Source organism: Lutjanus erythropterus, chromosome 24, assembly GCF_056507025.1.
Source record: "Lutjanus erythropterus isolate fLutEry1 chromosome 24, fLutEry1.hap2, whole genome shotgun sequence".
Classification (NCBI taxonomy): Eukaryota; Metazoa; Chordata; class Actinopteri; order Lutjaniformes; family Lutjanidae; genus Lutjanus; species Lutjanus erythropterus.
In genome coordinates, this window is record NC_139340.1 from 8,561,945 (window position 1) to 8,582,016 (window position 20,072).

Here is a 20,072-nt window from a genome sequence, read left to right on the forward strand (position 1 = left end):
TGATTCAAGTACAAAGGAGAAACACAAAGCAAAATCACATCATAGAATCCTGTCGCCAAGCAATTTAGAGAAAGTTCCTCGCCCAACTTTGTTCTTGCGCCTGAATGACAGCCCCTTGATCCATTCTGACCCCCCTCGCGGGCAACCGTCACTTGTCACACAGAGCCAGGGTTAATGCAATAAACTGTCGATTTATTACAAGGTCATTACATCTGTATGAAGACAGATGGTATCAATTTGAAGCAACGGGTCAATTACGGCAGACGAGGCTATCATTCCAGTAATCGACATTCACTCGTAATGAGAAAAAACAGCCTAGGAGCATCCTTGTTGCAGACACGATACGGCTGTAGCCCCCAGACTGTTACCTAACTGATAACCTTTGTCACCCCCAAGAAACTACTTTTCAGAGGTCCTGCCCGTGATGCATTTGAGAGCTGCGTGACTGCAGCAGGGTTGAAGGAAGATTTGGAGGTCAGATACACTGGGTAAAATCATTTTAAAGGGACTGTTCAGCCTCGTATCAAAAATACATTTTTCCTCTGACCTGTAGCGTTATTTATCCATCTAGATAGTTTTGGTGCGAGCTGCTGAGTTTAGGAGATATCGGCCGTATTGACGTCTACTTGCTCTCTAATATAATAAAGCATTATGGCGCTCGGCTTGTGGTGCTCAAAGCATCAAAAAACATACATTTGACTCAACCCGAACTCAACAGCAGTGTGTCTTTCCAGAAATTATGACTTAAGATAATCCACAGACCTTGTTGTGAGCAGTTTCAGGGATGAACTACAACCACAATTCCACTAAAAGCTGGTCAAACTGATTAACTGCACTGATTTTTGCATGTATGTTGTGTTTAGGTAATGAGAAGTAAGAATTCTATATGGTTGCACTATAATTCAGTAGAAAGAAAGTAGATCCTACATGAAACTGTCTGTCTGTGGATTATGTTGAGTAACTGGGTCATGATTTCTTGAAAGAGAAATATATATATATATATTTTGTTTGTTTGTGCACTTTGAGCCCCACAAGCTGCGTGCCATCCAGTCCCATTATATTCAAGCACTACAGGCCAGAGGAAAACTGTCAATATCACTTGCTGCCTTTTATTTATATTTTTAGCCCCTTCATGTTCAAGATACATTTTTTCTTTTTCATTCAGAGTAGCCTTTGCAAAGTCCTGTATCAGAATTATTCCAGTAAATCAGATGCTAAACATGGATGAACACGGGCTACACAAAGTTTTTGTTTGCTTCATTGTTTATATAAATGTATAATGAAGACGCTGGTTTGACATTCTCTCTTTTCGTAGATGAGGCGCCGCCGTGAATAGGAAACACAGTTTTAGTTGAGTTCTTCTTATTATTCATAGAGTCTGAGAGTGCCGTGGGGTATTTTCAATGTAAGTACCCATCAAACAGCACATGGCATACATTATGGTGGCAATCTATCGTGGGCTCTCGAAGCCTTTGTGAACAAAAAGACACGGCTATCAAATATAGCAGCAGCGTATCATGATTGCACTATCACTGCTAGGTAACGATGAAATGGACCGGCTTGAATAATCGGAGACACTTGTGCACACGGTGAGGGGACTGCTGACATGAACATGTTTCATGAACAAGATCGGGAAATTATCTGACGAGTGGACGGTCACACTGCACAGAAACTTTGTGGTTATAAAACAACACGTTCAAAAGTAAAGGCACAGTTGATCGTGACTTTTTGATGACTAAAAACATCTCATTTATAAACTTGCTTTCCTCATACTGTTATCTTCTAATTTGTCAATTAAGTCAACTTATATAAGCAGCTTTAACAGCATAAAAATAGAAGTTATTTCGCTCAAGGTCTGAAAGTTAATAGAGGACTGAACTCATTTAGTGTTGTGAGTTGGTTCCTAATAAAGGAATTAAAAGTAGAAATGTAAAACAAAACAACAAAACCTGAAGCTAAAAGTCAAATAGGCTCCAGTAGCCTATTTAGCAAAGGGACACTATATCGTTACACTATAATCTGCTAGTTTCTCGTTTGGGTTTGACTTGATGTTTAAAGAAATAGTTTGACAGTGTGGGATATTAAGATTAATTTCACTCTCATGTCTGTGTGCTAAATATATTGCTGGAGTTTGCATCCTGTTAGTTTAGCATAACATAAAGACTAGAGACAGAGGGAAACAACTAAGGTGGCTGAGTCCAAAGGTAACACAATCCACCTTCCAGCACCTCTAAAGCTTGTTATTGACCTCGTTATATCTTGTTTGTTTATTCTTGTTGTCACTGCGAGGTTGCCAGGCAAACAGCAGAGACTCAAGGAAGCCACTGCCGAGAAGAAATAGTCTGGCACATAATCCCTTGCAAAACTGCGACTTGTTATTGTTGTTGTTAATTTAGAAGTGTCGGTAGGGAGGATTTCTTTTGTCAGTTGTAAACATTGGAATCTTTACTGTCATTTCAATCCATTCACTGCATCAGGTCTTTTCAAGCAGAGGTTCTCAGCCTGGGGGTCGGAACCCCCAGTGTGGTCGCGAGATAATTTCTGAAACCCTCAGAAATGAAACAGCCACCTCAACTCTACTTGGAACTTTACACAGCACAAAAAAACAGACAATTCCCAGCATAAACCACAGTGTTCTGAACAAACACTAACAAAAAGTAGCATCTGCATTTTGTAACATGACATAACAGCACTCGGCATGATGGGAAATGATTGATGACTTCCAAAAACCTCCTAAAGACCATCCACTGTTTGATTAATTTGTTCAATGTGGTGATAATCCATTGTCAAGTTAAGTGGAATGTTTGATGTCATCAGGCGACACGTCACCAGCGTTTTGATTGGATGAAACCGGTTTTACAAAGTCGAGACTTTTGCAAATGTTGCTGCTGAGTTCAGGGCTTCACACCACGCAACTCAACTGCAACTTAGTTTCACCCGAGTTTCAACCAAGCGAAGTTACATGAAAGTTTCACCATGTAAATCCAGCCCTGCACCTGTAATAAAATGATTTTATAGAGAGTTTGTGAGAGTCAAAGCGGCGGTCTCCATGTTCGAGTTTCTCAGGCAGACAGGGATGAGGAGTCACTCCTGACTGAACTTTAACGAACACTGAGATACATTTCATACAGGAAGCAAAAAGCGACCATGAAAGCAGATTTATATTTACACAAAAATTGAAGTAGCTGCCCTTATTCTACTTTTTAAGCTTGAGTGCCCTGTGTCTGCACTGATGAGCTCTTATACGTTTGTTTATGTGTGTCTGTATTCCCATCTACTGATGTATATTTGCATATTTATAGGTAAGTCTGTGATATAGGTGGGTCTATGGATGTGTGTGCACATTCTGCACACCTCATCCATAGATTTCCCCAGTAAATCAATGCACATCCCGGCCCTTCTAATGCCCTCCTGTCACCCCCCTGCCTCTGCTAATGCTCATTATGTGTCTAAGCCTCATAAGCCTCAGCCGTGAGGCCCCCTCTTCTGAATCACACTCTCTTTATGTTGTCACTCGCAGACTTGCTTCAGCATTATCCTGTTTAGAATTGCTTATCTTTGCTCTTATCGTTGCTATACTATTAACCAATGAGGTGAAGCGGCTTTTAGAGGCTCCGTTCTGGTCTCTTTGTGCTGCCACTGCACACTTTGCTTGTTTGCCTCGCCAGCTGAGGTCAATGGGATTGGGAGGGTGTGCGTTGAATAGGAATGCTGAGGAGAGAGGGAGGAGAGAGGGAGGAAATCTTCCAGGAGGGAGCTTCTGAGTCAGGAAATTACTCGCTAACACCCCCCACCTCCCCATCACACCCTCCTGCATCCCCCCACAAACTGACAGGGTCTGTCTAGAGACGAACTCAGCCCCTAAAGCGCAGCCTGCTTGATATGCAGCTCAGTCGAACGACAAGGCAAGCGGCCAGACGTGAACGCAACAGCAATTCACACGCACGCACAGCCGACACATGCATATTCCCGCGAGCGCGCGAGTATGCACATACTGTAAACACGTGAGCGACATGAGAGCGCAGGGATGAAACGCAAAGACATGTGTGAGTTGAGGGAACAGACGGACTGCTGGAGATGAAAGCAGAAGCAGGTGAGCAAAAGGAGGGCAGAAATATATGAAATCCTATCCTTATCTGATCAAAAAATGACAATGCGGGTTTACAGTGAACATGTGAAGCCAAATCTCAAATGCAATCCCTCAAATGGGATTATGGGGACTATTCCTGTGTTACTTCAGTCCAATCGTTGCAGATTCAGATATTAAAAATGTCTGCTGTAAATGTCAGCGAGACTGGAAACACACTGTACTCTTACTTCTTGCAAGCACTGCTTATTCCAACAGTTTGGCAAAGGGGGGCTGAACACGGACTGTTCATATTTGCACCTCTTTAATGATCACTGTACCACCTCACCCTCACGACAACAACAAAATGACATTTAATAATGGCTTTCAGGTTCAAGGAAATGAAGGCCAATGAGGGGTTTCAGCGAGGGAGCAGCAAATCCTCGGCTAAACATCACCATTATCTGTTTTCGAGTGTATTTTGCAGTGCAGCGAGCTGCTTTTGTGACCGGCTATTGAGCAGAAAACAAAGCGGTAATGTCAATGGGTGTGGGAGTCTGCTTCTTCCAAGGTTTAATCGCAAAATGTCTTTTGATACCAGCTCAAAGCAACACAGATACATTTCCAAGCTTGACTTCTGAATAGCTGAAGAAAAGGTTACAAAGTTCTCGAAAAGTTTAAGTCTATTGAGTCACACACAATGCAGCGATCTGAGCAAGAGTGCAGACTTTTGGCGTCTTTATCTTCAGGTGTTTTGCATGAATAGACCACAGGCTGCAGTGCAGTTTGCTGACCTCACTCATAACAGAAACAAAAAAGTGAACGTTTGGAAAATACACACAAAGTGCCAACTAGAACCATGTAGGATTCTTCTTCTTGTCCCCCTAGAACCCTCATTGGGCTCAACCCCACCCAGGGTGTTCTATCAAGAACCCTTTGTCTTTTAAAGTTGACAAAACCTTTTAGAGGATTCAACCTAGAACCCAACATAAAGGTTCTAGATTAGAGGTTCTATAGAGAACCCCTCTATGGTGTAATGGTTCTCCCTTGAACCCTCTCTGTGGCTTTTATTCAGATCCTTTCCACCTTCTAAGGAAAACTATTTTACCAAGAACCCCTCATAAAGGGTAGATAGAACCATCTGCCTTTTCCGAGGTTTAATGACAAAATGACTTTTGATAAGAGCTCAAAACAACAGATACACTTCCCAGCCTCATTTCTGAACAGCTGAAGAAAAGGTTCCAAAGTTCTCTAGAGGTCTATTAAATCACATGAGAGTGCAGACGTCAACCATCTTCAGCTCCAGGTGTTTTGCATGAACAGACCAGAGGCTACAGTGCAGTTCGCTCAACCTGCTCACAAGCCACACAATACCACAGGAATGAAACAATACCCCCCGACTCAAATCCAACCTCGGCTCATAATTAAATTCCAGAAACCGCATCCCATTATGTTCTCTTACCGAGGGTCAAGGTGTTAGTTGACAAAGAATGAGAAAAATGGGAGCAACATTATGCAGTGAGTAAAACTAAGCCCTTTGAAGCTCCACGTCTCTCAACAAGAGACGAGTGCATGCCGGCTGGATATGCAGATTGGAGAGCAAATTGAGAGAGGAACATCCTGCCTTAAACCTAAATGACTACGGCCATCCATCACGCCTCGCGCTGCACAAGCTGTGTTTGTCTTTGCGTATGTTTAGGTGTGTTGGTTTGCACTACGCATTTCCATAATTGCATTTGCTGTGGGAAGAGAAGCACTTACTCTCATTTTCGGCTGTGATTTATCAACCCAAGCGATTCGAGCCAATGCACACATTCATTTATCTCTGCGGTGACCTTTTTCCCCAGCAAAAGAACGGCTGCCATCTTTGTTTTTTTTTTTTAACCGCTTCTGTGAGAGCGTCAGCCCCCTCGCCAGGGAAGCCGTGATGGAAAGTGCATATGATTTTGACACTGATGGCAGCTCGTTCGAGAATAATTACTTTTCCAAGAAAATGCGGCTGCACCTCATTCAATTTCTGATTTGTGAGGCTGTTCATATGGAAGTGAATAATGGCTGCAGAGAGAAAAAGTACACAACAGGAGCTTAGTATCTTTTCAGTTTCTTAAGTTGGATTACATAAAATGTCGTCGAGTCAAAGGGAGGTACAAACCTAAGTATGAACCGAAAGTATTAACATGTGCCCTGAAAACTTCAAGGTTCTTGCTGCTTCTTTGTGCTGAGAGCTAATCAAAATAAATGCGTGCGCTGATTTCCCTTGAGATAATACTCTCAGCAAAGACGAGAGATTTAAACACTCCCTGTGAAAGAAAAAAAAAAAAAAACACGGACCAAGGTGAATGTGCATGTTTTGTTTCGGGGCAGCTTTGATATTATAAGAGCCTTTGAGGCGTCAGTTAAAGAAAGGCGAGGCGCTGCACGAGCTCGCTGTATGTAACATGAGCTCTGCATTCAAACGGAAAAGAAAAGAGGGGGATCAATCATGAGCTCTTGAATGTAAATATCAACAGAATCTGCCTTCAGACAGGCCCTGAGCTGCACCCCCAGCAATAAATGACTCTAATTGCAACACTTCATGTATGGCAGATGGGAATGATTATGTCTGCTTTTATTTTTATGAGGACATATACAAGTAATTACCTGTTAATGTCGGCTATTTCTTTTAGCACTTGAACAGACTAAGCACAAATTGTCCAATTTTCTCCTCATAAATAAAAATAGCGACATTTTAATGGTCACTCGAAGAACAGAAACAGTAGAAGAGCATCTCACGTGTGCTGTTGGTTTTATGTAACATCAATTTTCGTCAATTCTGGGCTCCGGTTAAATGATTTTGTGGTCTTCTGTGAGTTGAAGCGATTTTAAGGTTCCTTTGTTTTATTAACACCTCATCAGTGAAACTCAATAACAACCAGACAGAAAACAAGGCTGCATTAAATAAAGTCATTTAAAGTTGACATTTTGCAATATAGCTATATATGTATGGTTCCATGTAGAGAACAAAACAAATTTTAGTTCCTGATAGAACCTTTTATAAAGGTTCCAGTCGAGAGGCTCTACAGAGAACCTCTCTGTGGTGTTATAGTTGCACCCAGAGCCCTCTCTGGAGCTTTGACCTAGAACTATCTGTGAAAGGTTCCACTCAGAACCCCTGAGAGTTTCTATTGAGGACTCTTGTATGGTGTCACTGTTTCACCCAGAACCCTCTCAAGGTTTTGTCTAGAACCCACTTAGGTGATTCTACTGGGAACCTTTTGTCATTTAAAGTTCATATTTGGCAAATACAAGTGCTAACTAGAATGATACGTGGTTCTTTGACTTGTCCTCAACCAGGGGACACCTTTTGGGTGCCTGGTAGAACCCTTTCTGTGGTGGTGGTGAAAGGTTCTATCCAGAAAACCCTATGACAGAACAATCTGTGGAGTTCTATCTAAATATTTTTTCAAGCAAAACTGTTGAATTTTCTTCCGTAACCAGTGCCGTATGATGACAAACACGTACACAAACACACACACACACAGCCAGATGGACTTTTTGGCACCTCCTACCTTGTCTCCGTCCACGAAGGTCTGGCCGTCGCTGGCTCTCCTCCAGGAAATGTCGGGCAGAGGCTCGCCGTCAGCCACACAGGAGATCATGGCAGCGCTGCCCTCCACGGCTGTCACGTTCTTCAGCTGGGTGATGTGGGGCTGGACTGGAGGCCGCAGAGGATGCGGGGGGGAGGAGGAGGAGGAGGAGGCGAATAAGAGAGGGAAAAAACGAGATAAGTGAGTAAAGAAGAAGAGACTGGCGGGGGGGGGGGGGGGGGGAGAGGTGTGAAGGAGCTGAGGGTGAGCGGTGGAGAAACTGTCAAAGATCTAACTCATAAGGGAGGCGAGATGAAGGTTGTACCACGAGGTTTAAATACAGAGCTGATGCATGACTTTGGTACTGACAGTCTAGGCCAAGATCATTTATATACTGCAGTCGTTCTTTACAGTTTTGGCATAGCGGGAACACATGCCCTCTGGCCTCTTCTGAGCAGATTCCTTGGCCTAGATGATAACACAAAACTGACTTTGCTAAAGTTTAAAATGTATAAAAACTGCCTCTCCTTCTGTGTGAGTTTTTTTTTGTCTTAAATAAATATAGATTTTTTTTTTTTGTCTGGGAGGATGCCTCTCCAGCACCGTGTGAATCGCTTCCGACGCTTAGTGAGCACCACGATAAGTGTTGCAAAGCGTGCCGTTGCAGGGGGGGCTGCTCCCCGCTCGCCTCCTCCTGATAAGATGCTCTGAGCGAAGCCCTGAAAACACCATGCATGTCAAGGGCACAGAGCATGTCACATGAATCATGGATTGCTTCTTTTTGCGCCACACACACACACACACACACACACACACACACACTGCACTAAAGTCCTTAACAGGGTGCTTGCAAAGTAGCACAGCATAAAATCCAAAAGGGAAGTGAATGGAAAATAGTGACTACTGTACTGGAGGCTTTTAACACCGCCCGGGGGGGATCTGGGGAGTGTTTGGCAATTTCACATGGCTTCACCTCGGGGTGGAGGATCCATCTCTGGGGATTTTGGCAGCTTGCCGCAACATGGGGTCACACAAACATACAAACAGGCACGTGTGGATACCTACTATACCTCCAAGGATATTCAGAGAATAGATCAATGTTCTAAGAATAGAACCTTACCTAACCACTACATACAAAACTGTGTTCACATAAACTACTTCACCAGATTTTGAGTTTTGGATCAATCTCTCTTAAGTTTTGAAATAATCTAATCAAAGTTTTGCCGACTTGTGATACTTTGTTCTTTAGATAAATGTCTTTGAGCTTAAGAAACCATGATTTCTTTCTCTCACATGTTAAAGTTTATCTAAAGAAGAAAAGTAAATTGTCTCAACAAAACATTGTTAGCTGATAAAACTTTTTCAGAAGTTTAGAGTTTGAGTTGGGCTCAAATTCAAAAATGTATTTAAGTACCTGTCCTAACCTTTTTTGTTTTTACAGTGTAAATCTATTCCCAAGCTCTGATCAGACACTTTCTTGAACTTGATGTCCTGTATCAATTTCCCAAATGACGCTTTTTATGATTTGTTTTTACGATGCTTTTTTATGTTTTATGTTATATATCTGCTGTCATGTATGAATGTTGATGTTCTTTTATGCTTCCTGTACAAAGCAAATTCCCCTCGTGGCAATAAAGGTTTCTTTCTACAAAAATACACCCCGATGAGTTATTTAGGCAACAACTGGCCCCTGAAATTTGTTTTTTTCCGAAAACAAGTCAAACAAATTTGCCAATAAGGACGGATAATTTCACTTGTTTCTAAAACAAATCAGCTTACTTCGAACATCATCGAGACTCAAGTGTCATTTCCTTGATATAAGTGCAACAATCTGCATGACTGTTGTGTGCCGAGATGAAAGGAAGCTGCAGTGGGAACAAGTGAAATTATCTTAACCCATTGGCAGACGTTTTTCTCGTTGTGAGAAAAATAAGCTTTAATGAGAGTAATATGTGAGCAGCACTTTAGATGATCTTTTGCATCTATTAAACATCATTTTTTACATCAGAAATGCACCCAATAATACAACACAAACACACGCACTGATAAAACTGTAAATAGTACTGAGACCGGTCTGAACCAGTTCTTCATCATCACCTTATCTGCAGCCGTTTTGCCCCGGATGCCCTTCATCATGCAAATATTAAATGGAATACGTCTCATTTATCAAGCACGGTGCAAAAACCCACACTGTGGGGAGCATTATTAATAACACATTATCTAAAACATTTCAACTCTAAATGAGAAAAAAGAAGTGAGAAGTGTTTGTGTGATAAAAATCCAGAATTAATTTGACCTTCCAGGAGGGTTTTTTTTTTGACAGAGCGGAGTTTATTCTTCTGTTTGATGCACAAGTTTCTTTTTCAAAACAGGAATATTTTACTCTAGCATTTGTTAATAGCTATAATTAACCTTCATTATTTTTAATTATAGGTATTTTAATAATTAAACTTGTAAACGTTGTATTTAGTTACCTCTGAGTGTCACTCCTGACACTCTCTGCATAAAAAAACAAGCTTAATCTCACCCTCACCCCATGTAAGCCATTACTGGTGTCAGAAAATGACATAATGACAGCTTTCTGATGCTATAAAATACAGGATATAAATATAGTTTTGTTACAGTTTGATTTGTTGGCTAAGTAATGTTTACATTAGCATTTCTTTGCTGTTTCTCCAGTTGCTCCTTTTTTTCTGCAGTCAAACAGCATTTCCATGCCCCCTATAGCGATATTTGACAGCACATAAAGCTCTTATCCCACACACTGACAGGTATCAGAAAACAAAATATGGCACCGACTGTATCTGATAACGATAATGTGTGTATTTGTTGTTTCAGCCGTACAGATCAACAAAGCAAATGTCAGCATAGATTCTCCCCGTCATCCCTGATGCCTCGACAAAGTTTGGTGTGTTTAACAGAAAAATCCGCCGTCAAGAGTCTCTGAATTACTCCGTGATGAAATTTAATGTTTTCTGGCTGTCTTGTCTCGCTCTGCTTACATTTTCCATAAGTGTATTATGTAATTCCAGTCAACAAAACGAAAAAACCACGAAAAGAGAACAATGCCATGACGTGTTCAGCGAACTTATAATGAAAAATAATGAAAAACCCATTAAAGAGGAGACTGTATTTCACAGACTACTGACAACAGATCAAAAAGATGCAAGTCGAGGCCGACTGCAGCGGACTCTGAGGCTTTTCTCTGCAGAGAGATGTGTATCTCTGCTCCTTTTATGATATATTTCTCCCAGTATGCCTGCTGAACGCTGCTGAAAAATGTGTTTAGAAAGAAACGCCTTGCTCTTTTACCAAAACCTGACATTTAGTGTTGATGCTTCAGATAGCTGAAAAATTATCTGTTCTCAAAGTGTTGACTGTTGTCTGCGGTATATTTAGACAGTTATCTGTGGAAACAATGGAAAATATACCAGCAAAAAAAATAAAAGGAGATGCAATGCTAGCTGCCAAGACTGTATGTGGGCACTGTGGTGCTTTGCTAGCATCAGCATGCTAACATGCTCACAATGCCAATGCTAAGATGCTCAGCATGTCTGCATGCACACAAACCCTAATTTCACCTCTCCTCTCTGTTGCACTCGTCTCTTCTTAAACCTGAGCTGGATCGGTCTATCTGTTTTAAGCAGAGGGGTTCCCAGAGGAAAAGACCAAGCGCGGTGGAATGGGAGGGGTGTTTTTGTTTCTGCACAGGCCTCGATTGCTGTAAAATAAAATTCACTTGGACGGCTGAACTTGGCCTGCGACTCCTCTTCCATGTGTCTGGCTGCTCGGCCAAACCTCACAGACACGGGTCACAAAATTCCTCAAAGATGAGAGGAGAATCTAACACTTTGTTTACGAGAGTTGTCTTCTTTTGAGGCCGGATTTTATTCACGCTATCGCACGAGTCAGCATCGATTTGATGGTATCCTCGCCATCGCCAAAGAGGATATTAGCGAGGAACAAACAGACTTCGGAGCCCCCAGCAGTGCCAAAGACCATTTGGCAGGTTTTCTCAGATAAAATCACATTTTTTATGGGTAATTTGCAGCCTAATATTATGGTTATATAGCGTTTAATATGTTGTAGGCTATACCCTGTAAATTCAGATGGATTTTGATTGGCTGTCATTCATTAAATTGCTCTGAAAGTGTTACTAACGATATAATTTGCCATCATTAAAGCTGACAATTGAGTCAGAACAATTTTTAAAACAATGTATTATAGTTATCTTTCTAAGTGTGGACGGCCCTTAAAAAATGACCAAGACATGCAACGCAGCTATTTTCAACAGCGTCAACGGTGTTTTTTTTTTCTTAAGACAAGTTGATGTGACTGTGGAAGACTGACAGCACCTGGAAGGAGTAACACCTCTGTCATTTACAGCTCAAAGGCTGCTATGGCGACTTTACAAAGCAAACAGACGGCACACTGTGGTGATCTCGTGCCCCCAGACTGCGATAGTGTTTAAGTGTATGAATGTGAAACGGGGATGACTACGGCCTCAGGCAATTAATTGCCACAACAACCTGGTTGTGGCAACACATGGTCATGGGTGTACATGCAGAAACCCATCTGTGAAAGTGAATATCCAGCACCTGCTGCAGCTTTGTAACAACTCATCCCCCGTCGGCGCAAAATGAAAACCTCGTCCGCGTTGAGGAAAAACATTTTCTTTTTCCCCCCTCCTGAATCACACCTTCCTTTGTCACATCTTTCATCTCGTTTTCTGCTGAAAATCCTATTGCCATACCTCATTTTCTCACCTATAATCATGCAATCATGCACGTCGGAGAGAGGAGGCATTTATTGAGTCTACTGTCTGCACTTGCCTGAAATGTTTGCAATCATAGAAGTTAAGCTTCAACAATTGATTAGTGTTAAAACCACTGGATGTGATGATAAGTTAATGGAATAAGTTCATAGCGTTAATAAAGTGCTGGCCAATGTGAAATGTGATATAAACTACATCCATCATGGAGGGAGGTCAAAGCTGGTGTTTTCTGTTTTGGGAATCTAAATGGATATGATATGATGGAAACGTGACTGAAATTAAAGGAACAGTTCAGATTTTTTGAAGTGAGGCTGTATGAGATTCTTATCAATAGTCACTGTATTACCTACAGTGGAAGCGGTGTAGGAATGTATTTAAGCCACAAAATCAATATCAGCTTAAGTGTACACTATGTTTAGAATATTTTCATGGCTTTACTTTGCCATCAGACAGCTTTTCTGGCAGGAAACCGCTGTCGTAGAAGCTAAACACTGCTCTCTCCAAACCAACCAAACTCCATAGGCGAAATTAGTATTTTTACCAATGGAGTTTGGTGGGTTTGGCAAGAGTGATATTTGGCTTATATGACAGTGGTTTCCCATCAAAAAAGGCTGTTTGACGGTAACGCAAAGTGATAAAAATATTGAAAATATAGCATACATTTAAAGTGATACAGATTTTTTTTAGGTGGAGCTTTTTAAAGTGGCTAAAATACCTTCTGCTGCGTAGCTTTCATGCTGGTGCACTGACTATCCCTATCCCTTTAAATACAAAGCACTGAGTCTCGCTGTGTGTTTTAACGCATTAACATGTATAGAAAACCCATACGCACCTGTCTAACGTAAATGCCCTGTTCTCCTCCTGCCCGAGCTGTCACGGATAATAAAACTAACTTACAACCGCGTTCCCCCGCCACACAGTGAAAAGCTGAACTCCTCCCTCCTTCTTAACTTCTTCATTTAAATGTGCATTTTGAAGAACAAGCGCTTCTCACATCTTGAAAGGATGTTGATGACTAGAGCACAAATCTCCATACATTTTCATGAGCGGGATGTGCACTATCAGAGCGATCTGTGAGGAAATAGCCGGCAGGTTTATGAAAATATAAATTGAAATTTTTTATTAGGAGTGCAGTAAATGAAATATAAAGCAATAAATGAAATATTTCCTTTCAGCAGGGATATATCATATTGATGCAGTTGTTACTATGGTGGGCTGAGGGCCATATTTAGACTTTTGTGATTTTGAAAAACAGATTTTTATGGAATGGAATTTGTAGAGGTCCTCACTATAAAGCTTTATGGATCAACATAAAACACAGTTCAGTGTCACAGGCAATGCTATTACACGTAAAAGCTTTGGAGGAGCACAAAATGACAGATAATGTAAAATGAAAACAAACTTGTTAAATGAGAGGAGGCGTTTGTGTTGTTTCAGGTTAAATTAGATCAAAGGGTCAGTTCACTCAAACTCAAAACATAAAAGGTGGTTATTTCTATTTTTTTCTGCCATTCCAGCACAATAGAGTTGTATTAATTTTTTATCATCATGAATGCTAATGTTGCTCTCAAATGAACATTTTCATTGTTTTCATGAATGGTGACCAGTCGTCTTTGGATCATCCAGAGTAAAAGGGAATTATTTCCACAGAGAAAGATCCTTCAGTTTTGAAAATGTACTTCCATAATTATTTACAGCACTTTTTTGGACATTTTTGCTCAGGTAACTACTAAATTACAAACAATTTCAGGCCATAAAAGTGAAGGAATTTTATTTTACCATCACTTCTCGTCCTATAATCGAACCCCCGCCTTTCCTTTTCATCCTCAGCGCTGTGAGATCATGTCCAGACAATGCATTCGTCAGACATTTAGCCCCACACACTTGACCTTTGTGTAGTGCATGAGCAAAAGGGTGCTCGGTGCTCAGCGCTCACACAGGGACAGCGTCTTCATTCAATATTTATGTACGACCCGTGAACAAGTGGACGCATTTTGCAATAAACTCAATTACGCAGCTTTTCTTATAATTTCTTATAATTTTGTCTCACAGTCAGTTTGTTTTTTTCTTTAACGCCGCCTCAAAAATGACACTACAACTACATGCTGTCTTGTATTTAGCAGAGAATAAAAAATGGTTCCAGTATTAAAGCAGACATTTAAAACATCCTAATTACTTGAATGATGTAAAAAAATAATCTAAATATTACAACCTTTCTTCTTGTGGGTCTCAGGAGGATACAGTAATGTGTTTTAAAGCTCATTAGATGACAAAACACTTCACAGTGGTTCATTTTACCTTTTAAAATTAATTCCTCTCAGTAGAGTCAGTTGTTTTGTTTCAAACTCTAAAAATAATATGTAATGACGACCGATTTCCTGTTTGGTCTGTTTGATTGTCAGCTTTGCTTCGACGCCCGCCACCATCCTTACCGAACACTTTGAGGAAGAGCTCCCGCTCCTGCGATCCCGCCTTGTTGGTGGCCTTGCACGTGTAGGTCCCTCCGTCGCCCTGTCGGATGTTGCGGATGGTTAACATGCTGCGCCCGCCTTCCAGCCTGTTGAAGATGTACTGCTCCGACGGCTCCAGCTGCTGCCCTTTCCTGCACAAATAAAAAGCAGGAGTGCACACCAGGGATGAGCGACGGGAAGAAAGTACGGCAACCAGCTCCAACCTGACAGTGACCCCTGCAAAACTCACACTGCAGCACACCTTTGATGCTACAGATGTATAATCTTAGCACTTTGGATGTCAACTGATTCCATAAAAGAGAGGCTAAGTGCAGACAGCTCGACTTTGAAGCGATTTCTAACTATAGCACGTAAACAAGCGAGAACATGACAGCACTTTTTATAGAAACCCTTTCAAATATGATAAAAGTGTTGTTTTAGATAGACATATCATACTCTAATTGAAACAGTTCAATGAAACATTTTGTAGTATGTCATCAAAATTCTTCAAACGCCGCGACTTCTCAAACCCTGCCATGCAGAAAAATATCAACCCCACGTTCTCCGTCGGTGTTTGAGTCTCGTCGGAGCTCACTTGTGTTGTTGTGTACATTCTGTTATGGACTGCAGCACTGGCTAAATGACTCCTGTGTGGTGTGGAATACAGTGCTGACTTAATGTCTTTTCTTATTGGACTCTGCAGGGAAATTAGTCAGAGAAAAGCAACAGCCAAATTGATCTGTGTCTATATTTAAGCTTCATAGCAGAAGCATAATGGTGTGAAGCAGGTTCGCAGCCTCCCCCACTTGTTTATTTACTGCAGCTTAACCAGCCGTGTAATCTATAAGGTTAAAAGGATTGCCAATTTTTTTTTTTTTTTGGGGGGGGGGGGGGGGGGATTTGACTTGTTTCTCATACTTACACAGATTTAGACAAACTTGTGGGTGCTTTTTTATGCCATCTGCATGCAGGCTGAAAGTATTAGATTAGCTGGATGGCGAGGATCAAACAGCGAGCACACACAAGACAAAGGAAAGATGCTTTTAAACTCCCCAATAGATGCATGGATGGTTAATGAACAAATGAGCAAAGTCATTATTTCAACTGGAGAATCGATATTTCTCATGCTGTTTACCTGCACCCACTGTCATGTGAGGACTAATATGAGTTTGTTTATGCTCTTAAAGCTGCACCAGTCAATATTTTTATGTGAGCAATTGTACTGCCACACCAAAAGTTCTCCTCTGCTGTGTATTTTAGGCTGTTTTAACAGAAAGATCCTCCTCATAGAGGAGCATTTAGCAGCTTAATAGCCAGAAATGTTTTCTCAGGAGTTGGAGGAGACCAAAACAGAGCTAAAAGAAGAGTGAATATTGAATTTATATTGACCACGTGGATACAAGGTGGCTAAAAATAAAGGGTACTGTTGCTTCTTATCTGCTGGACCGGCCCGTTATTACTCCCAACGAATCAAATGCAGCAGCTTGTCAGAGCCCCTGTGCTGCTGAAGGTACGCCTCGAGCATAATTTCAGGAATGTTATGCTCTGATGTGCCACTGAAATTAGGTGACGTAAGAGCGAGAAAGGTGGGGTGGCTGGATGGGTCAGACAAAGGGAAGATTTCTACCCAGGAGATGAGGTTCAAATCCCACGCCAAACCAAGAGTCAGTGTTTCCTTCTTTTCAACTTATGCAGCTTTTCTCAAGTCTTCCAGCCCAGGTTTCGACCAGACTGCTCTTGTTAAGGTCTTCAGTGACATCCATGTAATCACAGACAACGGCAGAATTTCAGTCTTGGTATTATTAGATCTCTGTGCTGGATTTGACACAGTCGATCACAACACATTACTAAACTGACTGGAAAATTGGTCGAGACTTTCTGGCACAGTATTACACTGCTCTGAATCCTACTTAAAGGAGAGAGACTATTTATGCCTATAGGTAATAAGTCCTTTGAGCAGACAACTCAGACTCCTGTAGAGTTCCCCAAGGTTTCATTCTCGGATCGCTTTTGTTCAACATCTATATTCTCCCACTCGCTCAGATTATGGAAATCTGACCATAATCACTCCAGTTCTGAATTCTTTATACTGGTGTTATTATGAACCATTCACAGCTTTATAGTTTGGAGCCTTTGCCAATGACCAATCTATCAAGTTGGGGGTGAGAGCATGTTGGCTGGATGCATGTAGGAAACCTACCATTAGCCACTGCATGGTGAGTGCAAGTGCATTGTTCAATTTAACAATAAAGAGGAGAAAAAGGCAGAAAAATATGTTCCATTATCCAAAAAATGAATCTTTTTTAAAATGCAGAGGTTAGAGAAGATATTCTCAAACTGATCCAGTGTACATGGAGAGTTACAGGTCATAGATGCGGACTCATATTGTGGCTGTGAGATAAGTGGTTTGAACTCTATGTCCTCCTTTCTCCCTTAACAACAGCAATCTGTGTGTCCTTGAGCAAGGCACTTAACCTCCAGCCGCTTCAATAACCAGTAGTTTCTCCACATGCATAGAGAAATTCTTAAAAATAAAATCATCTTGGCTGTGCCCGGATAAAAGAAAACCAAGAAAAGGTGAAGCTGATCTTGATATTTATGGGTTACAGCTCTGATGGCAAATCAGCTGCGATTTATTATTAATCCACCCAAATACTATTTTAACCCTGAAATATGACGAATAGGCATGAAAACACATTCTTATTTTTACCTGTTCATTCAATATGGATGATAATGCCCCCAATCTCAAACTGGCATCATGTTTTTTAACCTCATAAGCTTTTGTGTAAATTGAATTCAAAAGCAATGAGAACACAGAGCTCAGAATAATGCATAGCTCTAAATATATTTAGAGCCGTCTCTATATGGACTGTATAGTCCGCTGTGTGAATGGAAAATAAAAACAATCTTATTATTTTGGGGGTTTCAAATGTGCAGATTTCTGGACCTGACACAAACACTCACAAATGCAGTAATGCTATGTTGCGAAGCTCGGGCCCAAGCCCCACTACTGTACTGTAGGGAAAGCGAGCAGGAGGATAATTGAAAGTCGACGGAGGAAACACCAAAGCCAAGTAATAATAACTCTGGCGAGCCAAAGAGGAAATGAAGAGAGGCCTCATCTTTGGAACGGACAGTGCAGGACGGGCTGCAGCACTGAATGTCATTATACTGACTGACTGCTGACAGGTAGTCCATTACCCGAGATGCACAGAGGACGAGGCGAAACCTCGCACTGACAGGAAATGCAACTGGGGAGGCTGGAGGACACTGGGAGGGGTGACATCAAAAGGAAAACTAAATTGGGTTGTGATTGTTGTTTACGCCTAAGCCGGTTCTTTTGTTGTGACGTGCACATTTTAATTCTGTAGTCTCGGATTGACACGTAGGGCTTATTGACCTGGGAAATGAAGGAGAAAACACCGAAATGTTTGACAGTCGGTGGACACTGAGACGAGCGAGAGGCGGCGGTTTGTCTTGACAAACGCTTCACATTTTATTAAGCCGGTATTTTAAAAAGTAAGATAAGATTTTTTACTTTAAGGTAGAGTTTTTCACATTTGTGAATTAGTCTAGGATCCCTCATTTCATCCAACCAGAGCAGCGAAGCGTGACGTACAGTACAATAAAACATGACCTACAACCTTCTGACCTCCTCTACTCTTAACATGATTGTAAAGGAAATAAAGCGTAAAGCACAGCTGCATCACATTACATTAAGAATTACAACATCAGATCACAGACAAACTAATCAGAGCAACTCTCCCGGACATAAGGCGCTGAAATAAAGATCAACCTGTTATGTGAACTAACGTATAGGTGTATTATATAAAATGAATGTACTTATTTAGCCATTTTTCCTGCATTCCAAATTGCATACTTTTTCTTTGTACTTTTAGTATGCACTGCAGCTGCCCTAAAAGTATGCGCTGTTGCAAGAAGTATGCATACAACTGGGACAGAATAGCTAGAAATGATAGCTGGCTTGTATACTGCAAAATGCAACCAGATGCAGTACATCATCCTAGTATTTTTGGCATATTGCGTTTGATATTCTATGCATTGGGATACAATAAATCTTTTTTCTGTCATACTAAATAGTATAGTAGTATGGGTATTGGAATGCACAGTTCGTCTCCTGCTGTATGTTGCTTCAGGTCCACCACAGGTGACAGAAAATACTCTATGACAAACTGTGCAGCTTGCCTTGTACTCTCTACCACTGACAGGACTGATCCACTCGTGGTCCATCTGTCACAATCTGTTTTTTAACAGCCTCATTCTTTTTGCATGCGGACTTGAGCTGGAGGCGTTCGCTTGCAGTCCAAGTCTCTGTAACCGGGGCAACAATGACGTGGAGTGACAGACAACTCGCCTGTCGTTCAGATTTAATACTTCTCCACGATGTCTCGTAGAACTCTTGGTTTTACTATGGTGTGAAGACGTGGTGCATTAGGGTGCGCACAAAAATACGGGACAAATCACATTTTGTATTGATTCAGTCATGGACAGTGCATGCATCTGCGTTCTTTTCCCTTTATTTTTGTGTTTTTAGTTTATTTATTCTTGTTGGCATGAATGTTCTGTCTTATTTTTACTGTTTTACTTGTGCTTCACTTCAATTTTAGTCTTTTGCTTCTGTTTAGCTTCATTGTTGTGGCTTTGTGTTGCCACATTGCCTTCTGGGTATCCTCTTCTTTTGCTCTGTCTGTCAAAGCACTTTGTAAACCATTTTTAAAAGTGTTACATAAATAGTTACGGCAAGCTGGAGAGTCCGAAACGGAGGAAGCTGTCATAGCTTATTAGCTGTGTTGCACCGACCCGACTAGCATGTTCTCAGATCACTATTTTATTAGCCATTAGCGCACCAGTAGTTTCCAAGGTAACCCTGCCAGTAGTCCCAGTCTTCAGGCTTAATTATATACCTATATAATACATATAGAGCACTTTCTGGTGTGAAAACATGTAATTAAAATCACACTTTAAGAGCAGAAATAGCCATAACCACCTCATCTGCAGGTCAAAGCCATTTCAGAACATGAGACTCATGAACTTTGAATCCTTCCATTTAAGCCTCTTTCACTCTAAATCTGGTTAGATGGATAAATGAGCAAGCACAATCATTTTCTTCACCTGAACAGGTTTCTCATTTCAATTGCCTTTTGTAATTACCAAACCACACACAACTCAATTTAACATTATGATAAAAAAAGAGA

General features: G+C 41.2%; 1 protein-coding gene across 4 annotated transcripts in view; it reads right to left on the bottom strand.

The window, feature by feature from the left end:
• Positions 1-20,072, bottom strand: part of ncam2a (neural cell adhesion molecule 2a) — a 356,551-nt gene that overhangs the window by 56,228 nt on the left and 280,251 nt on the right. For all 4 annotated transcript variants that reach the window (XM_084713912.1, XM_084713913.1, XM_084713911.1 and 1 more), the window contains exons 7-8: positions 14,839-15,008; positions 7,615-7,760 (exon numbers count right to left, since the gene is read on the bottom strand). In XM_084713912.1, coding sequence (XP_084570038.1) covers positions 7,615-7,760; positions 14,839-15,008 — 316 coding nt within the window. The remainder of the gene's footprint in view (positions 1-7,614; positions 7,761-14,838; positions 15,009-20,072) is intronic.